Source organism: Macaca thibetana, chromosome 1 (assembly GCF_024542745.1).
Source record: "Macaca thibetana thibetana isolate TM-01 chromosome 1, ASM2454274v1, whole genome shotgun sequence".
NCBI classification, from domain to species: Eukaryota; Metazoa; Chordata; class Mammalia; order Primates; family Cercopithecidae; genus Macaca; species Macaca thibetana.
Window position 1 is genome coordinate 87,975,956 of NC_065578.1, and position 22,940 is coordinate 87,998,895.

Consider the following 22,940-nt stretch of genomic DNA (forward strand, 5'->3'; position numbering starts at 1 on the left):
AATCAACAGCGCAAGTTTGCCAGCTGACTTAAAACTGTGTTATTTGAACAAGAGATGGTTTTATTCTTTGCAGATATAATTAATCAGACCTATGGCCTTCATTCTTTGTGCTCTAAGCAACTGAATTAACAACTGAACTACTAGGCATAGTGTTCAAAAAGAAAAACACTATATGTGTTCACAAAGAAAAACAATAGAAAAAACTGTTACACGTTACTTTTATTTTAAGTATAGAAAATAAAAGGGAAAATATAACCTATGATTTCAATGTAAAAACATAATTTTTAAACAATAGAATTAATATTTATGTTGGAATTTTTTTAATGGTACAGAAAGTAAAAATTAAAAAACCACCTCTTTCTTTCTTAGACCGCCTCCTTAAAGGTAACATTACTTTTTGTTGTATATCCTTCCAGATAAAAAAATTCTATGTTTGTGCCAGTATTCACCCATCAGTATGTATAGTCTTTCTTTAACTTTTTATACAAAAACTTATGTAAGATACATTTGGTCTTATCCTTGCAATAATAATTGCGAGGATATTTGCATTTGGTTCAAGGTCTCAAGACATTATCAATCTCTATAACTGTCAATTTTTTTATTTGCAAAGAAAAAGAGTATGAGAGTGTATAGAGTAATATAGCTATAGCATGGTAGAAAATTTAGAAGAACCTGTGTGATTAGCTAATAAATAATAGATGTAAGTAATTTTGATTTTGATTAAGAAAATACATAAATTTGGCTAAGAACCTTAAATATTTACCATCTCAAAAGTTGCAGAAAATGCTACTGATATTTAGTGTTCTTGTTAAAACTTGGTTTTCAACATCACTTTCAACATCTGGGATTTAGGGCTTTTATTAGGAGGCTCTCTATGTAGAGATTTCATCCTTGTAAGAATAATTGAAACTTTAAAATGAAAGAAGTAATAGGAAACCCAGCTTCTAATTTTAGATTGAAATAATCCCAAAGATGCAAATTAATTTTTTCAGAATCACCAATCTAGTTAAAAAGAACCCTTCAGCTCTTCATCTAGTATTCTTACACACTCAATAATTATGTTATAAATGGAAATAATGTATTACGAAAATGCTGTTTTTAGTAATATTACATAAACTCAGAAATAGCCTGTTCCATGGAACTCTGCCAAAGTAGGTTTTTTTTGGGTTTTTTTGTTTTGTTTTGTTTTTGCCTGTTACATCTTTAAGAGCAGTCTAAAATAAGAAACAGCACTGGAGCTTTAAACTCTGTTTATTTAGAGAAATTTTCCTCCTCACAGAATACTGATAACTACCTTGTGATTCACTGGAATATAGAAGAGTTTTATCAACACGAGGAGCCCATTTGGTTTCCCCATTCCTTTTGTAAAAGTTAACTTTACTGTGGCCGGGCACGGTGGCTCATGCCTGTAATCCTAGCACTTTGGGAAGCCAAGGCAGGCAGATCACTTGAGGCCAGGAGTTCAAGACTAGCCAGGCCAACATGGTGAAACCCTGTCTCTACTAAAAATGTAAAAATTAGTTGACGTGGTGGCGTGTGCCTGTAGTTCCAGCTACTCAGGAGGCTGAGGCCTGAAAATTGCTTGAACCCAGGAAGCGGAGGTTGTGTTGAGCCAAGATCGTGCCACTGCACTCCAGCCTGGGCAACAGAGAGCAATTCTGTCTCAAAAAAAAAAAAAAAAAAAAATTAAGTTTATTGAAGTATAAATTACATATGACAAAATGCACATATTTTAAGTACATGATTTAATGATTTTTAATAAATGTGTGTGTGCACCCAGCTAACCATCTCTACAATCGATCCAGAACATTTTCATCACTTCAGTGGTTCTCGTATATTCCTTCCCAGCTAAACCATGATCCCCAACCCTGGCCATAGGAACCCACTGATCCATCTTCTATCACTTTAGATTGAATTTGTCTTTTCTAGTGTTTTATATAAAGAAATTACCTCCTTTAAGTCCTATCAAATTCCTGATCACCCTTAAAAACCAATTTTTAGGTATTATGATAAAACCTTCCATGACATTTTCTGCTCTATCTTCTCTGTGCTACTTTATCCATTCATTGTTGCATTGTAACGTATTTCTGTACATGTTTATATCATTTACTAAACTGTCTTCTCCTTGAGGGGAGGGACATGTGTTCACTCATCTATTTTAAAGGCTTATTACAGAAGCTGAAACATAGTAGGTGTTCACTTGTGAATATTATATCTCAAAATAGAAAAATACCCAGCAAATCCACATCTTATATTAGTCTTTAGAATTAGTATCAAAGCCTAATTATTATGACACTTGAAACATTAAATAACTTAGAAAACAAAGACTTAAGCCAGAAACTTATTATACTGACCATTTTTAATACTGACATTTCAGATAATTGGAGGGCAGATGATATATGAAATACAACTTTATACTGTGACTTCTTAATACTTCAGTTTGTTTAGACTCGATGAGTTCATCAGATTTTTATTTTATTTTAAAAAATTCTGTTTGCAAATGGCACATTTACACAACTTGGTAATAAGTTATTTTTTTCTTTTTCCCATTTTACTAACTTAACAACATAAAAAGCAACAACCACAACATAGAGGATTAAAATTAATGTCATTAATTTTAGGCCAGTTTGCCATAAAATTTTAGATGTTTTACCTTGCACACTAAGGTAAACTTATTTTAGATTAGGTCTGGCAAGAAGATTCAAGGACATTGTACTTTGCTTTCAGTTCTGAAAGGTATGAGTGGATTTATAACAGAAGTGTTTGACTAATTCCTGTTGTCTTGTGGGTACATAAGCTTAGTAAGCAGAACAAATGACTTAAGGAAAGAGTGACAGAATTTAAATCTGCATTGTATAAGTCATTACTAAGTGGCAGGGGACTTGTTCTTTTTTTTTTTTTTTTTTTTTTTAATTGAGATGGAATCTCCCTCTGTCACTAGGCTGGAGTGCAGTGGTGCAATCTCGGCTCACTGCAACCTCCGCCTCCCGCATTCAAGTGATCCTCCTGCCTCAGCCTCCCAAGTAGCTGGTACTACAGGCTCCACGCCACCACCCCCAGCTAATTTTTGTATTTTTAGTAGAGGCAGGGTTTCATCATGTTGGCCAGGATAGTCTTGATCTCTTGACCTTGTGATTCGCCCACCTTGGCTTCCCAAAGTGCTGAGATTACAGGCATGAGCCAACCCGCCCGGCCAGGGACTTGCTCTTAATTCACCTCTGTAATAATGATCTCTTTGAATCTTTAGTTTATTGTTTGTAAAATAAGGATTTTTATCAGGTGAACTTTTAAACTATAAAACTCTGAAATATTCCTTATTGTAATGTCAAGGTCTGATTGTTTGAGAAAGTTATTTGTATAATAAATGTATTCATTCTTAATAGTAGTAGGAAATGAATTATTTATTTTCTCATCATGCCCATGATACTCTGAGCTTCTTGTTCATCTTCTATATACTTTAAAGATGATCATATGATTTTTGCCCATAAGATTATCCCCATAGGAGTAGAAAAATCATTTAAGAAAATTCAGCATTGTTTCATGATAAAAAATTCTGTGAACAAATTAGGTATAGAAGAAATGTTTCTCAACACAAGAAGGTCTATGTATGACAAGCCCACAATTAACATTGTACTTAATGGTGAAAAGCTGAAAGCTTTTCTTCTAAGATCAGGAACAAGATCAGGATGCCCACTCTCAACACTTCTTTTCAGCATAGTCTCTAATCCCTAGCTAGAGCACTTAGGCAAGAAAAAGAAATAAAAGATACACAAATAGGAAAGGAAGAAGTGAAATTGTCTGTTTGTGAACAACACAATCTTACATATATGTATAAAATTCTAACACCATAAAGCTGTTAGATCTAATAAAGGAATTCAGTGAAGTTGCAGGATATAAAATCAGCATACAAAAGTCAGTATCATTTCTATATACTAACTATATAATATCAGAACAAAATTAAAACAATCTCATTAATAGCATAAAACATACCTAGTAAATTTAACCAAGAATTGAAAGATCTCTGTATAGAAAACTATAAAACATTGATGAAAGAAATTGAAGATGGTACAAATAAATGGAAAAATCTCCTGTGTTCATGAATTGGAAGAATTAATATTGTTAAAATGTCCAGACTACCCAGTGTGATCTACAGATTCAAGGTAATTTGTATCAAAATCCCAACATCATTCTTCACAGAACTAGAAAAAAAAAAATCCTAAAATTTGTATGGAATCAGAAAAGACTCTGCACCATCTTGAGCAAAAAGAACAAAACTAGAAGCATCACATTACCAAATTGCAAAATATTACAAAGCTATAATAATCCAAACAGCATGGTAATGACATAAAAAATAGACTCATTAACCAATGGAATAGAAAAGAGAGCCCAGAAATAAACCCATGCAATTCAAGTCAATTGATTTTTGACAAATCTGCCGAGAACACGTGGTGGGGACTAGAGAGTCTTCAATAAATGGTGTTGGGAAGACTGGATACCCACCTGCAGAAGAATGAAAATGGACCTTTATCTTACCCTTATACGTAATACCTTTATATCTTATACCTTTAAACCTTATACCTTTATACTTTATACCTTTATCTTACCTTATACATTTATAAGACTTAAATGTCAGTCATTAAACTATAAAACTGCTAGAAGAAAATATAGAGGGTAAACTCTTTGACATTGATCAAGGCAGTGATTTCTTGGATAAAAGCAGAGGCAACCAAAGCAAAAACAGATAAATGGGTTTGCATCAAACTGGATACTTCTGTACAGCAAAGGAAACAATTAACAGAGTGAAGAGACAACCCAAAGAATAGGAGAAAATATTTATAAATTGTATATTGGATAAGGGGTCAATAAGGAGCTCAGACTACTGAATTCAAGGAAAAGAAATAATCTTATTTTAAAAATGGGCAAAGGACCTGAGTAGACATTTATCAAAAGAAGTCATACAAATGGCCAACAGATAATATGAAAAAAATGATCAGTATCTCTAGCCATCAGAGAAATGCAGATTAAAACCACCATGAGATACCACCTCATGCCTATTAGATTGGCTATTGTCAAAAAAATGGAAGATAAGTGTTGGCAAGGATATGGAAAAAAGGAAGCCTGGTGCATTGTTGGTGGTATTGTAAAATTAGTATGGCCACTTGGGAAGATAGTGTGGAGGTTTCTGAGAAAACTAAAAATAGGATTATTATATAATCCAGCAATTCCTCTTCTGGGTATATATTTAAAGAAATTGAAATCAGCATGTTGAAGAGATGTCTGCACTCCTATGTTCATTCCAGCATTATATAGCCAAGATATCCAAACAACTGAAGTGCCCATCAACAGACAAATGTATTTTTAAGACATGGTATAAACACAGTACAATACTATTCAGCCTTAAAGATGTAGGAAATTCTGCCATTTGCAACATGAATGAACCTAGAGGACCTTATGCTAAATGAAATAAACCAGACACAGAAAGACAAATAGCTAATGACCTCACTTATGTGTGAAATCTTAAAAAGATAAACTCATCAAAGTAGAAGAGAATGCTGATTACCAGAGGCTTGAGCTGGGGAGGGGGAGGATGGGTAAATGGGAAAGAGGAAGATGTTGGTCACAGGTTAAAAAGTTTTAGACAGGAGGAATAAGTTGTGATCTATTACACAGCATGGTGACTATAGTTAATAGAGATGTATACTTCAAAAAAAAGAAAGGTTGTTAAATCTCACTGCGAATAAATAAATATTTGAGGTGATAGATACCTTAGCCTAATTTGATCATTCTACAATGTATAAATGTAATGAAACATCACATTGTACCCCATAAGTATTTAATTTGTTGATTAGAAATAAAAATAGTTTAAAGGGGTATTGTTGTCATCCTATGTGGAAATTAGAGTGATGGTTAGCTGAGGCTAAATGTACCTTATGAAAAAAGATTACTCATCTCTGTAAAATGGAGTGGTAATCTAAGCCTTAGTTGGAACCTGACACTCATTTGGGAAAGAGTCAGTTTCCTGAATCTTGGTTTCTTTAAGTATATAATCACTGAAGAAGACTATAAGAACATTTTTTTATATTTTATTAAGTATAGATAATAATTTGGGTAGTGTATAGTCTCTGTTTTCATCTCAGTTTTCTTGTGCCATTCTTATATTTTCAAACTCCACCAAGCTTAGATTGGTTTCTACTTACTAATTTGGTGAATGTTTTCTTTAATATTTAAAATATTCAGAAGGGAAATACTAATTTAGTAATATAATATACCTAATATTATGTTGGGATTTTGTGGGGTTAATCTTAGCAAATTCTTCTAAATTCCTAAAATATATCTGTATTGAGGGAACTTTGTTCATGACTAAAGACCAGTTTATGGTCTTGGATGAATAGAAATGAAGATTTAATTTTCTTTTTATCTGTTGCCCTGCCCACTTCAATAGTGTGATCATTAGTAAGTTGCTCTTTTCAACTCCTGGATTTGTTTCCTCATCTTTAAAATCATGAGATTAAATGTATAGATTCCCTAATACTTGAATTCTTTTTATGATGTATTTTCTAAAACAGTTAATATGTAGTAAAATTGTATATATATTTTTAGTATACCTCTCCATGAATTTTAAGATAAATTCATCTAACTGCCACCACATTCAGAAAAAGGAATACTTCCAATGCCCTATAAATCTCCCTCGTATTCTTTCTTTGTAGTCACACCCTTCCTCACCTCTGTATGCCCTGACAACCACTGATCTGTTCTGTCACTATAGTTCTCTTTTGAAGAATGTCATGTACATAGAATTATAAAGTACATAAGTTTCTGAGACTTCTTTCCCTCCGCATATTGCCTTTGAGACTCCTTCAAGTTGTTGTGTGTATCAGTAGTTCATTTTTTTTTTTATTCCTGAGCAATAGTTGATTGTATAAGTGTATTATAATTTATCCATTCACAAAGAACATTAGGGTGGTTTTCCAATTTTTGGCAATTATCAGTAAAGCTGCTATAAATATTCATGTGCAGGTTTTTGTGTGAATAAAGTTTTTGGTTCACTGTAGTAAATACTGAAGAGTAGGATTGCTGAGTAATATGGAAGCATATGTTTAACATTATAAGAAGATGGCTGGGCACAGTGGCTCATGTCTAAAATCTCAGCACTTTGGGAGGTGGAGGTGGGGGAATCATTTGAGCTCAGGAGTTTGAGACCAGTCTGGGCAACATAGTGAGACTTCATCTCCACGAAAAATTTAAAAATTAGCCAAGTATGGTGGTGTGCACCTGTAATCCCAGCTACTTGGGAGGCTGAGGTGGGAGGATTATTTGAGCCTGAGAGTTTGAGGCTACATTGAGCCATGGTCGTGCCACTGCACTCCAGCCTGGGCAACAGAGCAAGACCTGGTCTTTAAAAAGAAAGAAATAAACTGCCAAATATATTCTAGAGTAGTGATATTTTTCATTCCCACCATCAGTGAATGAGAGTTCCAGTTGTTCCACATTCTCTCCAGCACTTGGTATTGTTCATATATTTTTAAACCAGTCTAACAAGTATGTAGTAGTTAATACACATTATCGTCATAGAGGAAATTAAGAAAAATAGAGCAGCACCATCTTAAGGAGAATTTATGAAAGAACAGTGCATGCCCTAGGTACAGAGTTATATGCAGAATGAAGAAGTCTCCTCTAATGATAGGTGCAGTTTTCAAACATTAAGATATTGCAGATAGAGGCAGTTCTGTAATTTTTATACCTAGGTTGCTTGTTTTACCTTAAAAAATTATTCTAACTCAATCACGTGAACCCAGGAGGCGGAGGTTGCAGTGAGCCAAGATTGAGCCATTGCACTCCAGCCCAGGCGACAGTGCGAGACTCCGTCTCAAAAAAAAAAAAAAATTCTAACTCACAGTGTTACCCTTGCCTATTTTTGTAACATATTAAGAAAGCTTAAACCAGAGGTTGTATTAGTTATAAAATATTTAACCAAAATTAGTTCAGTTGGTGATATATGACAAGGGTTATCCCAAGTATATAAAATAGCCAATTAAGCCTCCTTTAATAATTGAGCATTCATTACAACCTGAGCAGGTTCCAGATGGCTATAAAAGGTAAAGTATCTTTCTTTAAATAAGAAAGTTGGACTTTAGGAGATGTATAAAGTTAATGTAATGGTAACACATGGCAAGATTCTGGAGCAGTTTATTTTTAAGATAGTAACTTAGAGACTTACAGGAGAAAGTATGTTAAGAATATAGATAAATAGTAAGCTAGTGATTTTGTTTAATATTGACCTTATTAATTTAGATTTGGCTAAGTTTATTTCAACTATTAATATCTTTCCCTTTAATTGTTTAATGGAGTAAACAGTGTTTCATAAGCAGACATCCTGGCTATACAAGTACCACTTTATGAATATTGGACATAGAGAGCCAGCTTGCTATAAAATAAAGACTAAAGGTTATATTATCTGAGATGTCATCCGGCTGCACTATTAAATGGTTGTGTGGTGTATACCACTTGGAACCTGTCGAGAGCTTGGTTTTCTCATTTGTAGAATAAGAGGGACAGACAATATGTACCCTCTCTAGGGTGTTTTGTGAACGCAGTATTTTGATAGCTTGAAGAAAAGCATGAGACATCCAAGGCCATCTAAGTCTGAACATGAAACCCCATTTGGATGTAAAATAAAGTCTGAGGAGGCTTTCCTGGGTCTGGGAAGTAAAGACTCAAGAATTCAACCATATTCCTAATCTCCAAGACAATCAAGGAATCAGGGTAAGGCTAGACCTTAAGTAGTCAGAAGTCCTCTAAGACGGATCAGGATTGCTCCTGTGTTGTAGAACTCTGTTTCATCTTGTAAGCCAACTGCTCAGTTGTGGTTTTAAAGAAAATACGAAAAGCACCAGAAACAGCAATCTATTGCTCTACACATTTTGGGGGAATCTAACAAATTCAGTATTTACTCGTTATTCTGGCATTGGGAAATCTTATCCTTAAGGAAATTTTAATCATATCCTGTTTTCTGGTGACTTCCAAAGCTGTATCTCCAGCTAGGCTGTGTTTTCTGGGCTTCATCTGATAGTTTATAGCCGCCCTTTTGGATTATTACCTGGATGTCCTGTTGGCTTTGCCTCTCATCATGTCTAAAATTGAACTCTTCCTTTCTTGGACCGCTATCTCTGAATCTTTCTCTGTGTTTTCTGCCCTGTTAGTGGCGTGACCCAGTAATCTATAACTAAAACCTGACTTTTTAAAACCTTTTTCCCCACCTTCAACCTTCATTGTAAGTTTGTAAGTCGCCAAACCTTATAGATTCTACCTCTGATAACAGGACTGAAATCTGTATCTCCTCTCCATCTTTATTGCCACAGAGTACAAATTCAGTATTTCTTTAATTCAACATAAACACTACTGTCAGCATTTTTTAAAATCTAGAATTCAGATTCAGTCCTGTTAGTTACTTGATTTAAACTTTTCAGTGGATCTTCATTTGCTACAGAATACAGTACAAATTTGCAGCATGGTAGAGATGCCTTTCAAATGGTCTGGCATCTGCCTCTATTATTTCAACGTTTTCTGCTACTAATCCCAGCTCTAATTTTTTTCTCCTATCCCTATGTTTTCTCTTTTTTACCTCTTTTTTTTACCTCTCTATACTTATGCACATGTGTGTGTGTAGATTAGCAGAATCTAGGTAATGGGTATATGGGTGCTCACTGTAAAATTCAACTTTCAGTATGTTTGAAAATGTTCATATATACACACATACACTCTGGTATGTATAGACACACACATATACATACAGGTACATAAAAGTGTCCCTTTTATATATACATACGTTATATTTTTACACACGTATACATAAACACACACACACACACCTGACTCTAACCTCTTTGAGAAGAGGAATTTTGCCACCTGTACACAGGGTTGTCCTTTGCATAATACTTGGCAACATATGATATAACTAGTTCCCTGTATTAAGTTCCCTCTGTCCAAAATAACTTGCGTAGTTTGTCAACTAGATTCTGCAATGGCAAAACCTTTCTATACTATACAATAAACTTAGAATACTTACATGCTGTTGTTGGCCATGTTCTGTTTATATCGTTTTAGCTTCAATTCCACAAATTAGATCTAAACATTATTGTTCTATATAGTCATTGTTGATTTATAGTTACCCACGTGCTGACCATTTTCTTTGTTCATGCTTCTCGGACATACCTTCTAGAATGATCTTTTCTTGTACTTCCTAAAGTACAGTAGATACTTTAGAAAGACGATTTCCCCTTTATATACAATGCTAAGTTGACATTTATTTTCTTTCAGCACTTAGAAACTATTATTTCGTGGTTGTCTGGATTCTACTCTTGTTGAGGAAACAGCTGCCAGTCTCATGTTTGAAGCCATGTAGATCATCTAGTTTCTATTAAGATATCCTTTGTCTTCAGTGTTCTAGACTTAAAGTATAATGGCATAGATTTCATTTCATTTGATTTACTTGGGATTTGTTGGGTTTCCTAAATCTGAGATTTATGTGTTTCATCAATTTATGGGAAATTGTTAGCCTCTGTCCCTTTGATTGTTGTACCTCCTGTTTTCCTTCTACGTAGTTTTTCAGGAACTTTAGATACATATTAATTTCTTCAAATCTATCTCCATTTCTCTAATAGTTTCTTCACCTGTATCAAACTTACTCTTTATCAAATATTGTGTTTCTAATTTTGTTATTACGTATTTTTTTAATGCTAGAGGTTCTATTTTGTTAATCTTGGTAATTTTGATAGTCTCTTGTCCCAGTTGATACCCCTTGCATTTAGCTTTACATATTTAACATACTTATTTCACAGTCTCTATAGGATAAATACAATAAGTGAAATCTTTACAAGGCTAATCCTGTAATTTTTTTCTCATGGTGAATTGTTTTCTGATTGAGATTTGTGATTTGTAATTATGTGCTGGAACCGTCTGTGTTATAATTTGGTGGAATGCAGATTTGCTATATTTTTTTAAAATTTGCCAGTTTTTTATTTATTTTGTTGCCACATAATTGAACACCTACATATTTAGAATTGATGCATATTTCTGGTGAATTGAACCTTCTATTATAATGAAATGACTTATCTGTAATCTTTCTGTCTTGAAGTATTTTTTGCCTTAAATTATCTTTTGTCTGTTATCAATACAGGTTGTGGGTTGAGGTTAGTGATTGTGTGGAATACCTTTCTTCCATTTCCTTACTTTCAGCTTTTCTGTATCATGTTTTAGATATGTTTCTTAAAATAGCATATAGTTGGATTTATTTTATTCATTTGTTTTTACCTAATCTAATAATCTCTTTTACCTGGATCATTTAGCCTATTTAAATGATTGCTGTTACATTTGGGTTTATATTTAGTATCTTATTTTGTACCTTTAATGTTTCTTTTTCTTTCTTTTCTTGCCATTTTCAGACTATTTTTTAAGAATCAATTATTAAAAGTTTGATTGTTTTGGAAATTGATTCATTTAGATAGTACATCATGCATACTTGTCAAAGGCAGTAGTCTGATTGCTGTTTTTATCTCTTGGACAATTCAAAGGCTTTAGAATGCTTTTATTTACTTATACCCTAGCTTATATTTTACTGTCTTACTAGGTTGGTGCAAAATTAATTGCAGTTTTTGCCATTGTAATTGTGATTTTTTAAAAACCCCCTCATGACTTTTTTTATTGGTTTATATGGTGGTCCTTTAAAATCACTCACATCTAAGCCACTTTATCTGTTCTTTGTTATTTCTTTTTTGACCTACCAATTAGAATCACTTTTCTTCTTCCCAGAGTACATCCTTTAGCATTTTTAAATTTTTAATGAGTCTGTGAAAAACTGTTTTCATCTTTGTCTGATAATATTTTTATTTTGTCTTCACTGTTGAAAGATATTTTCATTGGATATATACAACCTTTATTAGTTCATTCTGACACTACTGTAAAGAAATACCCAAGACTGGGTAATTTATGAAGAGCTTTAATTGGCTTATGGTTGCACAGGCTGTACAGGAAGCATGATGCTGGCATCTGCTAGGCTTCTGGGGAGGCCTCAGAAAACTTTCAATCATGGTGGAAGGCGAAAGGGAAGCAAACACGTCTTACATGGTCAGAGCAGGAGCAAGAGAGAGAGTGGGAGGAGCTACACACTTTTAAAAAACCAGATCTCACTATCGTGAGAACAGCACCAAGGGGATGGTGCTAAACCACTCATTAAAGACCCACACCCATGATCCAGTCATCTCCCACAAGGCCCCACGTTCAATATTGGGGATCCCAGTTTGACATGAGATTGGGGCAGGGACACAGATCCAAACCATATCACAGTCTAAGGAGGTAGTTGTATCCTTTAACATAAAGAAGCTGTCATTTCACCTTCTTCCACCTTTCAGTGTTGTTGCTGAAAACTGCCATAAATTTAACTGTAATTCCTTTGAAGGTACCCTTTCTCTGACTGCTGTGAACACTTTGTCTTTGATGTTCTGAAGTTTCACCGTGATATGTCCAAGTATGAACTTTTTTTCCCCTATATGTTTGTGCTTGGGGTTGATTGGGTATCCTGAATCTGTGGATTGGCATTTTTATTAGTTCTTAAAAGGTGATAGTCATTATCTCTTTATATATTGTCTTCAAGTCACTATTTTTCTTCTGAAGCACCATAAGATATATTGGAGCTTTTTTTTTTTTTCCCTCTGTGTCTCTTTATGTCTCATTTTTCCTTTCTCTTTTTAAAAAACTTAGCTATTTTTCAGTATTAATCTGCTATTTTTCTGTGTCTGGTCTGCTGTTAAACTCAGTCATTAAAATAGCTAAGAACACAGCACTCAAGATGCTTCTAGTCTCAGAGGAAAAACAGATGTGAAAACAGATTATAATACTGTGTAGTACACATTTCAATGGAGGGACGAAAGTATACTTTGAAGATATATTAGACTGGAGAATGGTTAGGGAAGGTTTTCTGGAGAAAGTAATGCCTAAACTAACAATAGTATTTAAGAAAGCGATTGCATTTTATTAGAAAGGTTTTGAACACAGAATTTGACAAGGAAAAATAGTAGTGGAGAATTAGCTTGGAGCTAGATAGCATAAGACCTTTAATGCCTAACCGTGAAGTTGGGACTGTATTTGGTAGACATGGCTATTAAAAATATTTTAGTGGAGGAATTAATCTTGTCTACTTTCCATCTTAAAGCACAACAATTTATATTGGCTAAATGTGTGTAAACGTGTGACTTTATGGGCTTATCTCCAGTGCATTGTCTACTGTAACTTATACATGCCTAAAATCTCTTTGATCTAATATGTAAACATTAAAGCAAGTTTATTGAATTTGTATAACATACATTTTGAATTGTATAATGTTTAGAAGGTTAGAAGCATGCATAATTTCTTATAATAGCCCCGAGAAAACTTTTTCAGTAATATTAGCAATGTATGTAGCAAATGGAAATTTGTTTTTTGTTGTAATCATGGGGTTTAGTTTCTTTAGCCAGCAAAGTATGTATTTAAGAGCAGATTCACCTCTTTTTAAATGTAAAGGCAGTTGTTAAGAGTAGAAAAATGATAACCATTTTATAAAGTTTTTAATTTTTTTTTTTGAATGGTGAGAGTATTAATGGGGAGTAGGAAGTTCTAATTATCCTTGTTTTAAAATATGTTTCACTATGAGAAGAAGAGTTTAAGAAATATACTGGCAACTGTATGTTTTATCGTGCTCAAATTTACTATAAAGTACAAGGAAGAAAATTGGAGAGAAGAAAGGTAGCGTGTAGGAAAGCAGGTTCAAGGGGAAAATAGATGAAATCCAAGGGTGAGAACAGTGTTACTCTGATTTCTAAATGGGAAAAATAGTGAACTTTATAAAGTTTACTTCATATAAGACATATTTAAGGTTAAATTTCTGCCTTGGTGTACACTTTTGTGACCTTTGCAAATAAATTCTCTAAGTTTCAGATTTTTTATTTTTTTATTTTTTTGAGACGGAGTCTTGCTCTGTCATCCAGGCTGGAGTGCAGTGGCGCGCGATCTCCGCTCACTCCAAGCTCCGCCTCCCGGGTTCACGCCATTCTCCCGCCTCAGCCTCCAAGTAGCTGGGTCTACAGGCGCCCGCCACCACGCCCGGCTAATTTTTTTTTGTATTTTTAGTAGAGACGGAGTTTCACCGTGTTAGCCAGGATGGTCTCGATCTCCTGACCTCATGATCCGCCCGTCTCAGCCTCCCAAAGTGCTGGGATTACAGGCTTGACCCACCTCGCCCGACCCAGATTTTTTTATTTGTAAAATGAAGTTATATTGCAAACCTTTATGAGTTCTTTGGAAGATTAAATGAGCAGAAATACTGGCTACTTAGCTGAGCCCTGACTTGTAATATTACTGAGCCCTTATTACATTTTAAGCGTCAACCTAAGCACTATATAGGCTTTGTTTTTACAGTAATCCTCAATTTGTGGCTAAGGAAACTGTAGCACAGAGATGTTAAGTAAGTATATAATCAAGACCATACCAATGAGTAGCAACCACAGGATTTTAACCCAGGCATTCTGACCTCAGAGCCCTGGTTCTTAACCATTTTCTCATTTCTTATATTCCTGTAATCATTATTAAAACTGAGGATATACTTTTTCTTAAGAACAGTGTTATGTAGTATTTTTACAAATTCACAGACTATCAGATCAATGGATATATCTTTTTTTTTTTTTTGAGACGGAGTCTTGCTCTGTCACCAGGCTGGAGTGCAGTGGCGCAATCTCAGCTAACAGTAACCTCTGCCTCCTGGGTTCAAGCGATTTGCCTGCTCAGCTTCCTGAATAGCCGGGACTACAGACGTGCACCACCATGCCCACCTAATTTTTGTATTTTTAGTGGAGATGGGGTTTCAGCATGGATGGTCTTGATCTCTTGACCTCGTGATCCACCTGCCTTGGCCTCCCAAAATGCTGGGATTACAGACATAAACCACCGTGCCCAGCCGAATATTTCAATATCTTAGTACAACCTGCTGTAATGTTTAAGAGTCTATTATATAGTATCTCTAACAAATTGTAATCTGTCTTTTGTATAAGTGCTTCCAGAGACGAGACTTTATTACATTTTAAGACAAGCCATTTTATTGTTAGATAACCCAAAACATAAGGAATTTATGTTGTGACAAAAATTTTGCCCTTACTACCTTTTTACTCATTGGTTCTAATTCTCTGTCTTGTGGGGAAATAGTAAGTGGACAGCTTTCATAGACAAATATTTAAATGTTTAGACAGGAATCATTTTTCCTTCTCATCCTAGGCTAAACACACAATCAACTGTTTTACAGACAACACATTTTCATACTCAACTAAGGGCCTTCTATTCTGAATGCATTCCAGTTCTGTAAAAAATGTGCTTACTATAAGCTATCTTTATATACCAAATTCTGTGTAATTTACACTTCTTACAAGATTCTGATATCATTTATACAAAAAGAAGAAAATTAAAATGTTCCCAGATCTGTTCAGTCATTGTTATAATGTGTAGTTCATTTATGGACTCAACAGAGATACTCTTTCTACGGTGGGTACTGCTGGTTAATATTTATTGCATATTTACTATGTACCACACCTGTTTCTAAGCTCTGTACATATAATTTATTTAATCTTCACTATAATCTTGTGAGGTACATGCTGTTTTCACTATTTAACACATGAAGAAAATAAGGTACCTTACCCTATATTACGTGGTTTGTACTGAATCTCAGTATCAAAACTGAGACTCAAACCTGGGCAGTCTTAACCACTATACTAGATATATACTAAGTTGCTCTTTTGTGATTTGATTTGAAAACTTACCTACATTTTATATCAGTTTTTTTGGGCAGCCCATTTGTAATTTGGGGACTTCAGTTAGAACAGAAACCTTTTCTGAATTAATTGTGTGGCTTTGCCTGTTTCCTGATATATAAAGTATGGATAATATCTGTCTCAAAAGGTTATTCTAAGGATTTATATGCACACATACACGTGTTTGGGCAGATATCGTTAAAGCACTATTATTTTACATCCTAGCCTAGTATCTCATTTATTTATTTATCTATTTATTTTAGAAACAGCATCTGACTTGGTTGCCCAGGCTAGTCTCAGACTCCTGGCCTTAAGTGATTCTGCTGCCTCAGCCTTAATATCTATATTTTTATATTAATAAATTATAATTGCATGTGTTTGAATTAGTGATTTTTTAAAGGGAATATAAAACTTAATATGAAATACATTCATTAAAATGGTTAGTCACACCATCTTATATTGTAGAGGAGTGAAGGGAACCTTGAAGCACAAAGGTAAAGTAACTTGGAGCTTAGGCAGTTTTCCAGTGATGACCAAGTTACTTACCACCCAGAACAGGGTAGTACCCTAGTCTTCTAGCTTTTTTAGAAGTAAAGGGACCTAGTGTGGATAAAAATACAAATACTAAATTTAAAATATGAAGAATTTTGATTGAAGGTAAGTGTTCCAACCGGCCGGGCGCATACCTGTAATCCCAGCACTTTGGGAGGCTGAGGCAGGTGGATTATGAGGTCAGGAGTTCAAGACCAGCCTGGCCAAGATGGTGAAACCCTGTCTCTACTAAAAATACAAAAAATTAGCCAGGCATGGTGGCAGGCGCCTGTAATACTAGCTACTCGAGAGGCTGAGGCAGAGAATTGCTTGCATCCAGGAGGCAGAGGTTGCAGTGAGCCGAGATCACACCACTGCACTACAACCTGGGTGACAGAGTGAGACTGTCTCAAAAAAAAAAAAAAAAAAAAAAAAAAAAAAAAAAAAGAAGTGTTTCAATAATAATGGATTATCCAGAATAAGATGGTTCTTTTTGAAGTTTTATTTGTTTTTGCAAAATGAAAATTATTTACTTGGAAAATTATAATTTTCAAAATCTGCAGGCATTGATTTTTTATGCATTAATAGTTCCCATTTTTATTTTATTCTAGGACAAATTTATTTCCATGAAGCTCATCTTTAAATGGCACATGTTTTGAATTTTTAGGGACTTTACTAACACAGAGATTTTGAAAATATTCCCATTCCTAAAATCATAGAAATCTGTAAAGCAACATATTACGCTTTTTTTTTTTAACTTTTATTTTAAGTTTAAGGGTACCCGTGAAGATTTGTTATATAAGTAAACTTGTGTCTTGGGGGTTTATTATACAGATTATTTTGTCACTCAGATATTAAGCCTAGTACTCAATAGTTGTTTTTCATGTTCCTCTCCCTCCTCCCACCCTCCACACTCCAATAGGCCTCAGTGTCTGTTGTTCTCCTCTATGTGTCCATGTGTTCTCATCATTTAGCTCCCACTTATAAGAAAGAACATGTGGTATTTGGTTTTGTGTTCCTGCATTAGTTTGCTAAGGATAATGGCCTCTAGCTCCATCCATGTTCCTGCAGAGGACATGATCTCTCTCTCTCTCTTTTTTTTTAATGGCTATATAGTAGTCCATGGTGTGTGTGTGTGTGTGTGTGTGTGTGTGTGTGTGTGTGTATGTTTATATATATATACACACACACATTTTCTTTATTCAGTCTGTCATTGCTGGGCATTTAGGTTGATTCCATGTCTTTGCTACAATGAATATACACATGTATGTATCCTTATGATAGAACCATTTATATTGCTTTGGGTATATACCCACTAACGGGATTGCTGGGTCGAATGGTATTTCTGTCTTTTGGTCTTTGCAGAATCTCCACACTGTCTTCCACAACAGTTGAACTAACTTACACTCCCACAAACAGTGTATAAGCATTGCTTTTTCTCTGCATCCTCAGTAGCCTCTGTAATTTTTTGACTTTTTAATAATAGCCATTCTGAGCCGGGTACAGTGGCTCACGTCTGTAATCCCAGCACTTTGGGAGGCCGTGGCAGGCAGATCAAGAGGTCAGGAGTTCGAGAGCAGCCTGACCAACATGGTGAAACACCGCCTATACTAAAAATACAAAAATAAGCCCGACATGATGGCGTACGCCTGTAATCCCAGCTACTCAGGAGGCTGAGGCAGGAGAATGGCTTGAACCTGGGAGGCAGAGGTTGCAGTGAGCCAAGATGGCGCCACTGAACTCCAGCCTGAGTGACAGAGCAAGACTCCGTCTCAAAAAAAGAAAACAAAAAAAGCCATTCTGACTGGTGTGAGATAGTATCTCATTGTGATTTTGATTTGCATTTCTCTAATGATCAGTGATGTTGAGCTTTTTTTAATGTGCGTGTTGGCCACATGTATGTCTTTTCAAAAGTATCTGTTCATATCCTTTGCCCACTTTTCAGTTTTTTCCTTGTTAAGTTCATCATGGATGCTGATGTTAGACCTTTGTCAAATGTGTAGTTTGTGCAAATACTTTTTCTCCCATTCTGTAGGTTGTCTCTTTACTCTGTTGATAGTTTCTTTTGCTGTGTAGAACCTCTTTAATTAGATCCCGTTTGTCAATTTTTGCTTTTGTTGCAATTGCTTCAGAGAATATTATGAACACCTCTATGCATATAAACTAGAAAATCTAGAAGAAATGGATGAATTCCTGGACACATACACCCTCCCAAGACTGAGCCAGGAAGAAATAGAACCCTTGAACCGACTAAAAACAAGTTCCAAAACTGAATAACCTACCGACCAAAAAAGCCCAGAACCAGATGGATTCATAAACAAATTCTACCAGATGTGCAAATAAGAGCTGGTACCATTTCACAGAAACTATCCAAGAAAATTGAGAAGGGACTCCTCCCTAACTTATTCTGCGAAGTTTTGTTTTTGTTTTTTAAATAGAAGCAACACAGTATCCTTTATGAGAGGCTATGAACTTGAATTTTTCATCCCTCTGTAACCTCCTTCTGCCCTGCATCAATTTGATATTGATGGATCAATATTTTTGAAGCATTGCTACACTGTAGATAACCTTAGTTCTCTTTAAAAAGAATTACCTTAATTGAATTTGTATCGTGTTTGAATATGCTTTATTCTCCAGCTAATGAGGTTATAGTAGGAAATTTAGTTTAATTATTGAATAAACTAGTCAAGTTGATTTAAAAATAATAGTGTTGGCCGGGCGCGGTGGCTCACGCCTGTAATCCCAGCACTTTGGGAGGCCGAGACGGGCGGATCACGAAGTCAGGAGATCGAGACCATCCTGGCTAACACGGTGAAACCCCGTCTCTACTAAAAAAAATACAAAAATTAGCCGGGCGTGGTGGCAGGCACCTGTAGTCCCAGCTATACAGGAGGCTGAGGCAGGAGAATGGCTTGAACCTGGGAGGCGGAGCTTGCAGTGAGTGGAGATGGCGCCACTGCACTCCAGCCTGGGCAACAGAGCGAGACTCCATCTCAAAAAAAATAATAATAATAATAATAATGGTGTTGGAGAAACCATGGACAATCTTCTAACTGAGTTTCAGACTTAATATAATCACTTTTATGTTTTAAGTGGAATCTACCCTGGGAAGTAGTCTTGCAACTCAAATACTTTTTTTTTTTTTTTTTTGCATGAATTGGTTGAATTCATGGATTGTCTATAAGCATAAGGAGATTTCATTTAGGCTCATCTCAAAGTTTGAAAAACGCTGTTTATTTGAAAAATACTAACTTCCAATTTTAAGCAGCAATTCATTCTAATAAGTAATTTTAACAATATTTTATTTACAGATTGCCCAAGGACTCCAGATACTCCAAATAGTGACCCTCGTTGTTCTACTAGCAACAATAGATTAAAGGCTCTACAAAAACAATTGGATATAGAACTTAAAGTAAAACAAGGTGCAGAGAATATGATACAGATGTATTCAAATGGATCTTCAAAGGTAAGTGTAGTAAATAAATGTAACTACTTAGTCATTATTTGCAGACTCCATAGTTATAAATTTATCTACTCAATAAAATTTATTTGTAACTTCAACATCAGTACTGGTGGCATGGCACTTTGGCAGTCATTTGTGTACATGCCTGGAGCGGGGGAAATTTGAATTATCTGACATGCTTATTTCCAGCTGAGGTCTAACAAGGTGATTTTGCCTTCTTAAGCTATGGTACACTAAAAAGTATCCTTTTTGAGATCTGTTTAGTGCTGTGTTTGTCACATTTTTGTGCTTTTAATTGGTAATTTCACTGTTTAAACACTATATTATGACATCTGAGATCATTTTTACCTCAAAATTTGAAAGAGTGAATAAAAGAATTTGGAAACATGTTTTGTTTCGTGGGTTTTTTTTTTAAGGTAACATTTTAAAAATTGTTTATTCCTACCAAGACCTAGTTAATCAAAAATTTGACCTTATGGGTAGAGGATACACAGAGCTTTCCATATCTGCAAGTTTTCTGTAAATCTAAAATTATTTAAAAAGAAATTATCTTAAAAAATTTAGTCTATAATGAGTTTTCCACATTATAGACCACTCTCCCAAGTTTTCGGGAGAGGGCAAATGAAAAGATGGTACATTTTGGCATCATCAATAATTGCTTGGCCTAGACCTGTGCATTCTTGGGAATCTGGTATGGGCATATAACTCCTAACTGAAAGTCAGTGTTATGTGGAGCAATTCTTAGTAATAAGAACATGTCCTTGTTATTAGGTATAATGCAGCAAAAAAAAAAAAAAAAAAAGAAAATTGTTGTGAGCCACTGAACCAGATTATCCTCAAGGTTCTCTTCAGCCTAAGGTTCTATAGTTTTAATAATTTCCAAAAATTCTAAGAAGGATATAAAATTATAAAATATACCTTTTTACTTTCAACTCATGTATTTTAAATATTTTTATCTCTGCAAATCAATTTTTTATATTTTAATAGATATTTTTAAAATAATTTCATAATAAAAGTTCTTATGTATTTTGTTTGTTTTCAGTTTAAAAATAATTTGAAATCAGAGGGAAATTTTTTTTTCTTAGTCGTGCATCCTAGCTATTCACCCCAAATGAAATTTGAGGCTAAGCCTGGTGGCTCACACCTGTATACGTAGCACTCTGGGAGGCTGAGGCAGGAGGATTCCTTGAGGCCAGGAGTTTGAAACCAGCCTGGTCAATATAGCAAGACCCTGTCTCAAAAAAAAAAAAAAAAAATTGTTTAAAGAGAAAGAAAAAAAGACATTAGGGAAGATATCAAAAAGAAAGAAATGTGTACTTTTCATAAAAAATGTTTTAACGTTAATTATGAGCATTAGATTTTATGTTCAAAAGAATTTTTTGTTACTTTTAGAGAAAGGTATTTGTTCCTATTTACTTATGTGATATTTGATAGGATATTATTTCACTAACTTTGAACATTTCTTATTGGATGATAGAGTTATTGTTTGTGCTGTTATTTTTAGCACTGACATTTAGTTTTAGGGATTTTATATTTTTATAAAATGTTATTTTGACCTTTTTTTTTCTTTGTTCCTGAAACTGCGATTTTAGCACATTATGCTGAGCATTTTCAAATTAACCCAGCTACTACCTTTGGAGTAAAGTTTTTAAATCTGGGGTGGAGGGATTAGTTTGAGGGGTTTATGAACCCTTTGAAGTTATAGGAAAAGCAAGTGTCTGTGTTGATAGTTGTATGGATGAAAGGGCTGTAGGTTACACCTTATTCTCAAAGTGGTATTTAATCCACAAAAGATTACTAACCACTGCTCTAAGTTGAACAGTTATGGACATATTAAAAGTAAAACAGATAACCTAAAACAACCACAGATCCAAGGTGAACAAGGCTGTGAGCATCCTGTTAAAACAGATATGTCAATTTTGCATAGGTTTTTATTTTGAATTAGATTTATTAATTTGAGAGGGACTCAAATGGATGTCCAAAGCCCATTTGCAACTACTATTGTCTCTGAGATAGGCCTGCCAGTTATTTCTGTCTAGATTCCACCTTAACTGTTTTTATTTTTCATCTTTAAACTTCTCAAAGGGTCAGAGTACATCGTTTTAGATTAGGGAAAATTATAAATTTTAATTATGTGGAATATTAATTTATTCACTAAGGATTTAGTTAAAAGTTTGATAGCCATTATGCTAGGCTGTGGGGTATAAGTGTAATAAAGATGGTCCTTATTACATACTAGGTACTCAATAGATAATATCCTGCTTTTAAGAGACCCGCTATCTTAAAACGAGATATATCGTGTGTGAATAGTTACAGTGTGTAACAGTGATTTGTTTGACTGACTTTGGAAGCACAATGGAGAAGAATCATTTAACTGCCAGAATGAAATCTTTTAAGTTTTAGTATGATATTTGAAGGATGATTTGGCATTTAATAAAAAATTACTTTTTAGGGATGGTGGTGTGGTTGAATGCAGTATATACACAGTAAGGAACTGTGAAATAGCCTGGCTTATTCTAAGGAATGAAAGTGATTTGGTGTGGCTGTAGCACAAGTTCTTAGCATATTTCTTACCTAACATATCTGAGGGTAGCTAAAATGTACTTCTGATAGTAAGAGTTGTCAACTCTAGCAGTCGTTTTCAATTAAAAGCCATAGGGAAACAAATCTGAATCTCCAGAAAGACATTCATTTTGTTTGGGAAAAGTCCTCCAGGTGATTCCATTAGGGCTTCTTTCCCTTCCCCACCTGTGGAGTTTTAAGTGGGTGAGGCATAGTGAGAGATATAATGAAACTGAAAGAAAAGCCAGGTTATATGGTAGTTTGCACAGAATTAAGCAGTTGTGATTATCTTACAAGATAGATGGAGCTGCTGAAAGCAGGGAGCTCCTTTTAAAAGGGAAAATACACAATCAGATTTCAAGTTTAGAAATTTCACATCCATCCGGTCAGGTGTGGTGGCTCACGCCTGTAATCCCAGCACTTTGGGAGGCCAAGGTGGGCGGATCACCCAAGGTTGGGAGTTAGAGACCAGCCTGACTAACATGGATAAAGAAACCCTGTCTCTACTAAAAATACAAAATTAACTGGGCATGGTGTTGCATGCCTGTAGTCCTGCT

At 34.8% G+C, this 22,940-nt stretch overlaps 1 protein-coding gene across 3 annotated transcripts in view; it reads left to right on the forward strand.

Moving 5' to 3' along the window:
• Positions 1 to 22,940, forward strand: part of PKN2 (protein kinase N2) — a 158,448-nt gene that overhangs the window by 68,494 nt on the left and 67,014 nt on the right. For all 3 annotated transcript variants that reach the window (XM_050806324.1, XM_050806341.1, XM_050806332.1), the window contains exon 3: positions 19,670 to 19,824. In XM_050806324.1, the coding sequence (XP_050662281.1) occupies positions 19,670 to 19,824 (155 nt within the window). The remainder of the gene's footprint in view (positions 1 to 19,669; positions 19,825 to 22,940) is intronic.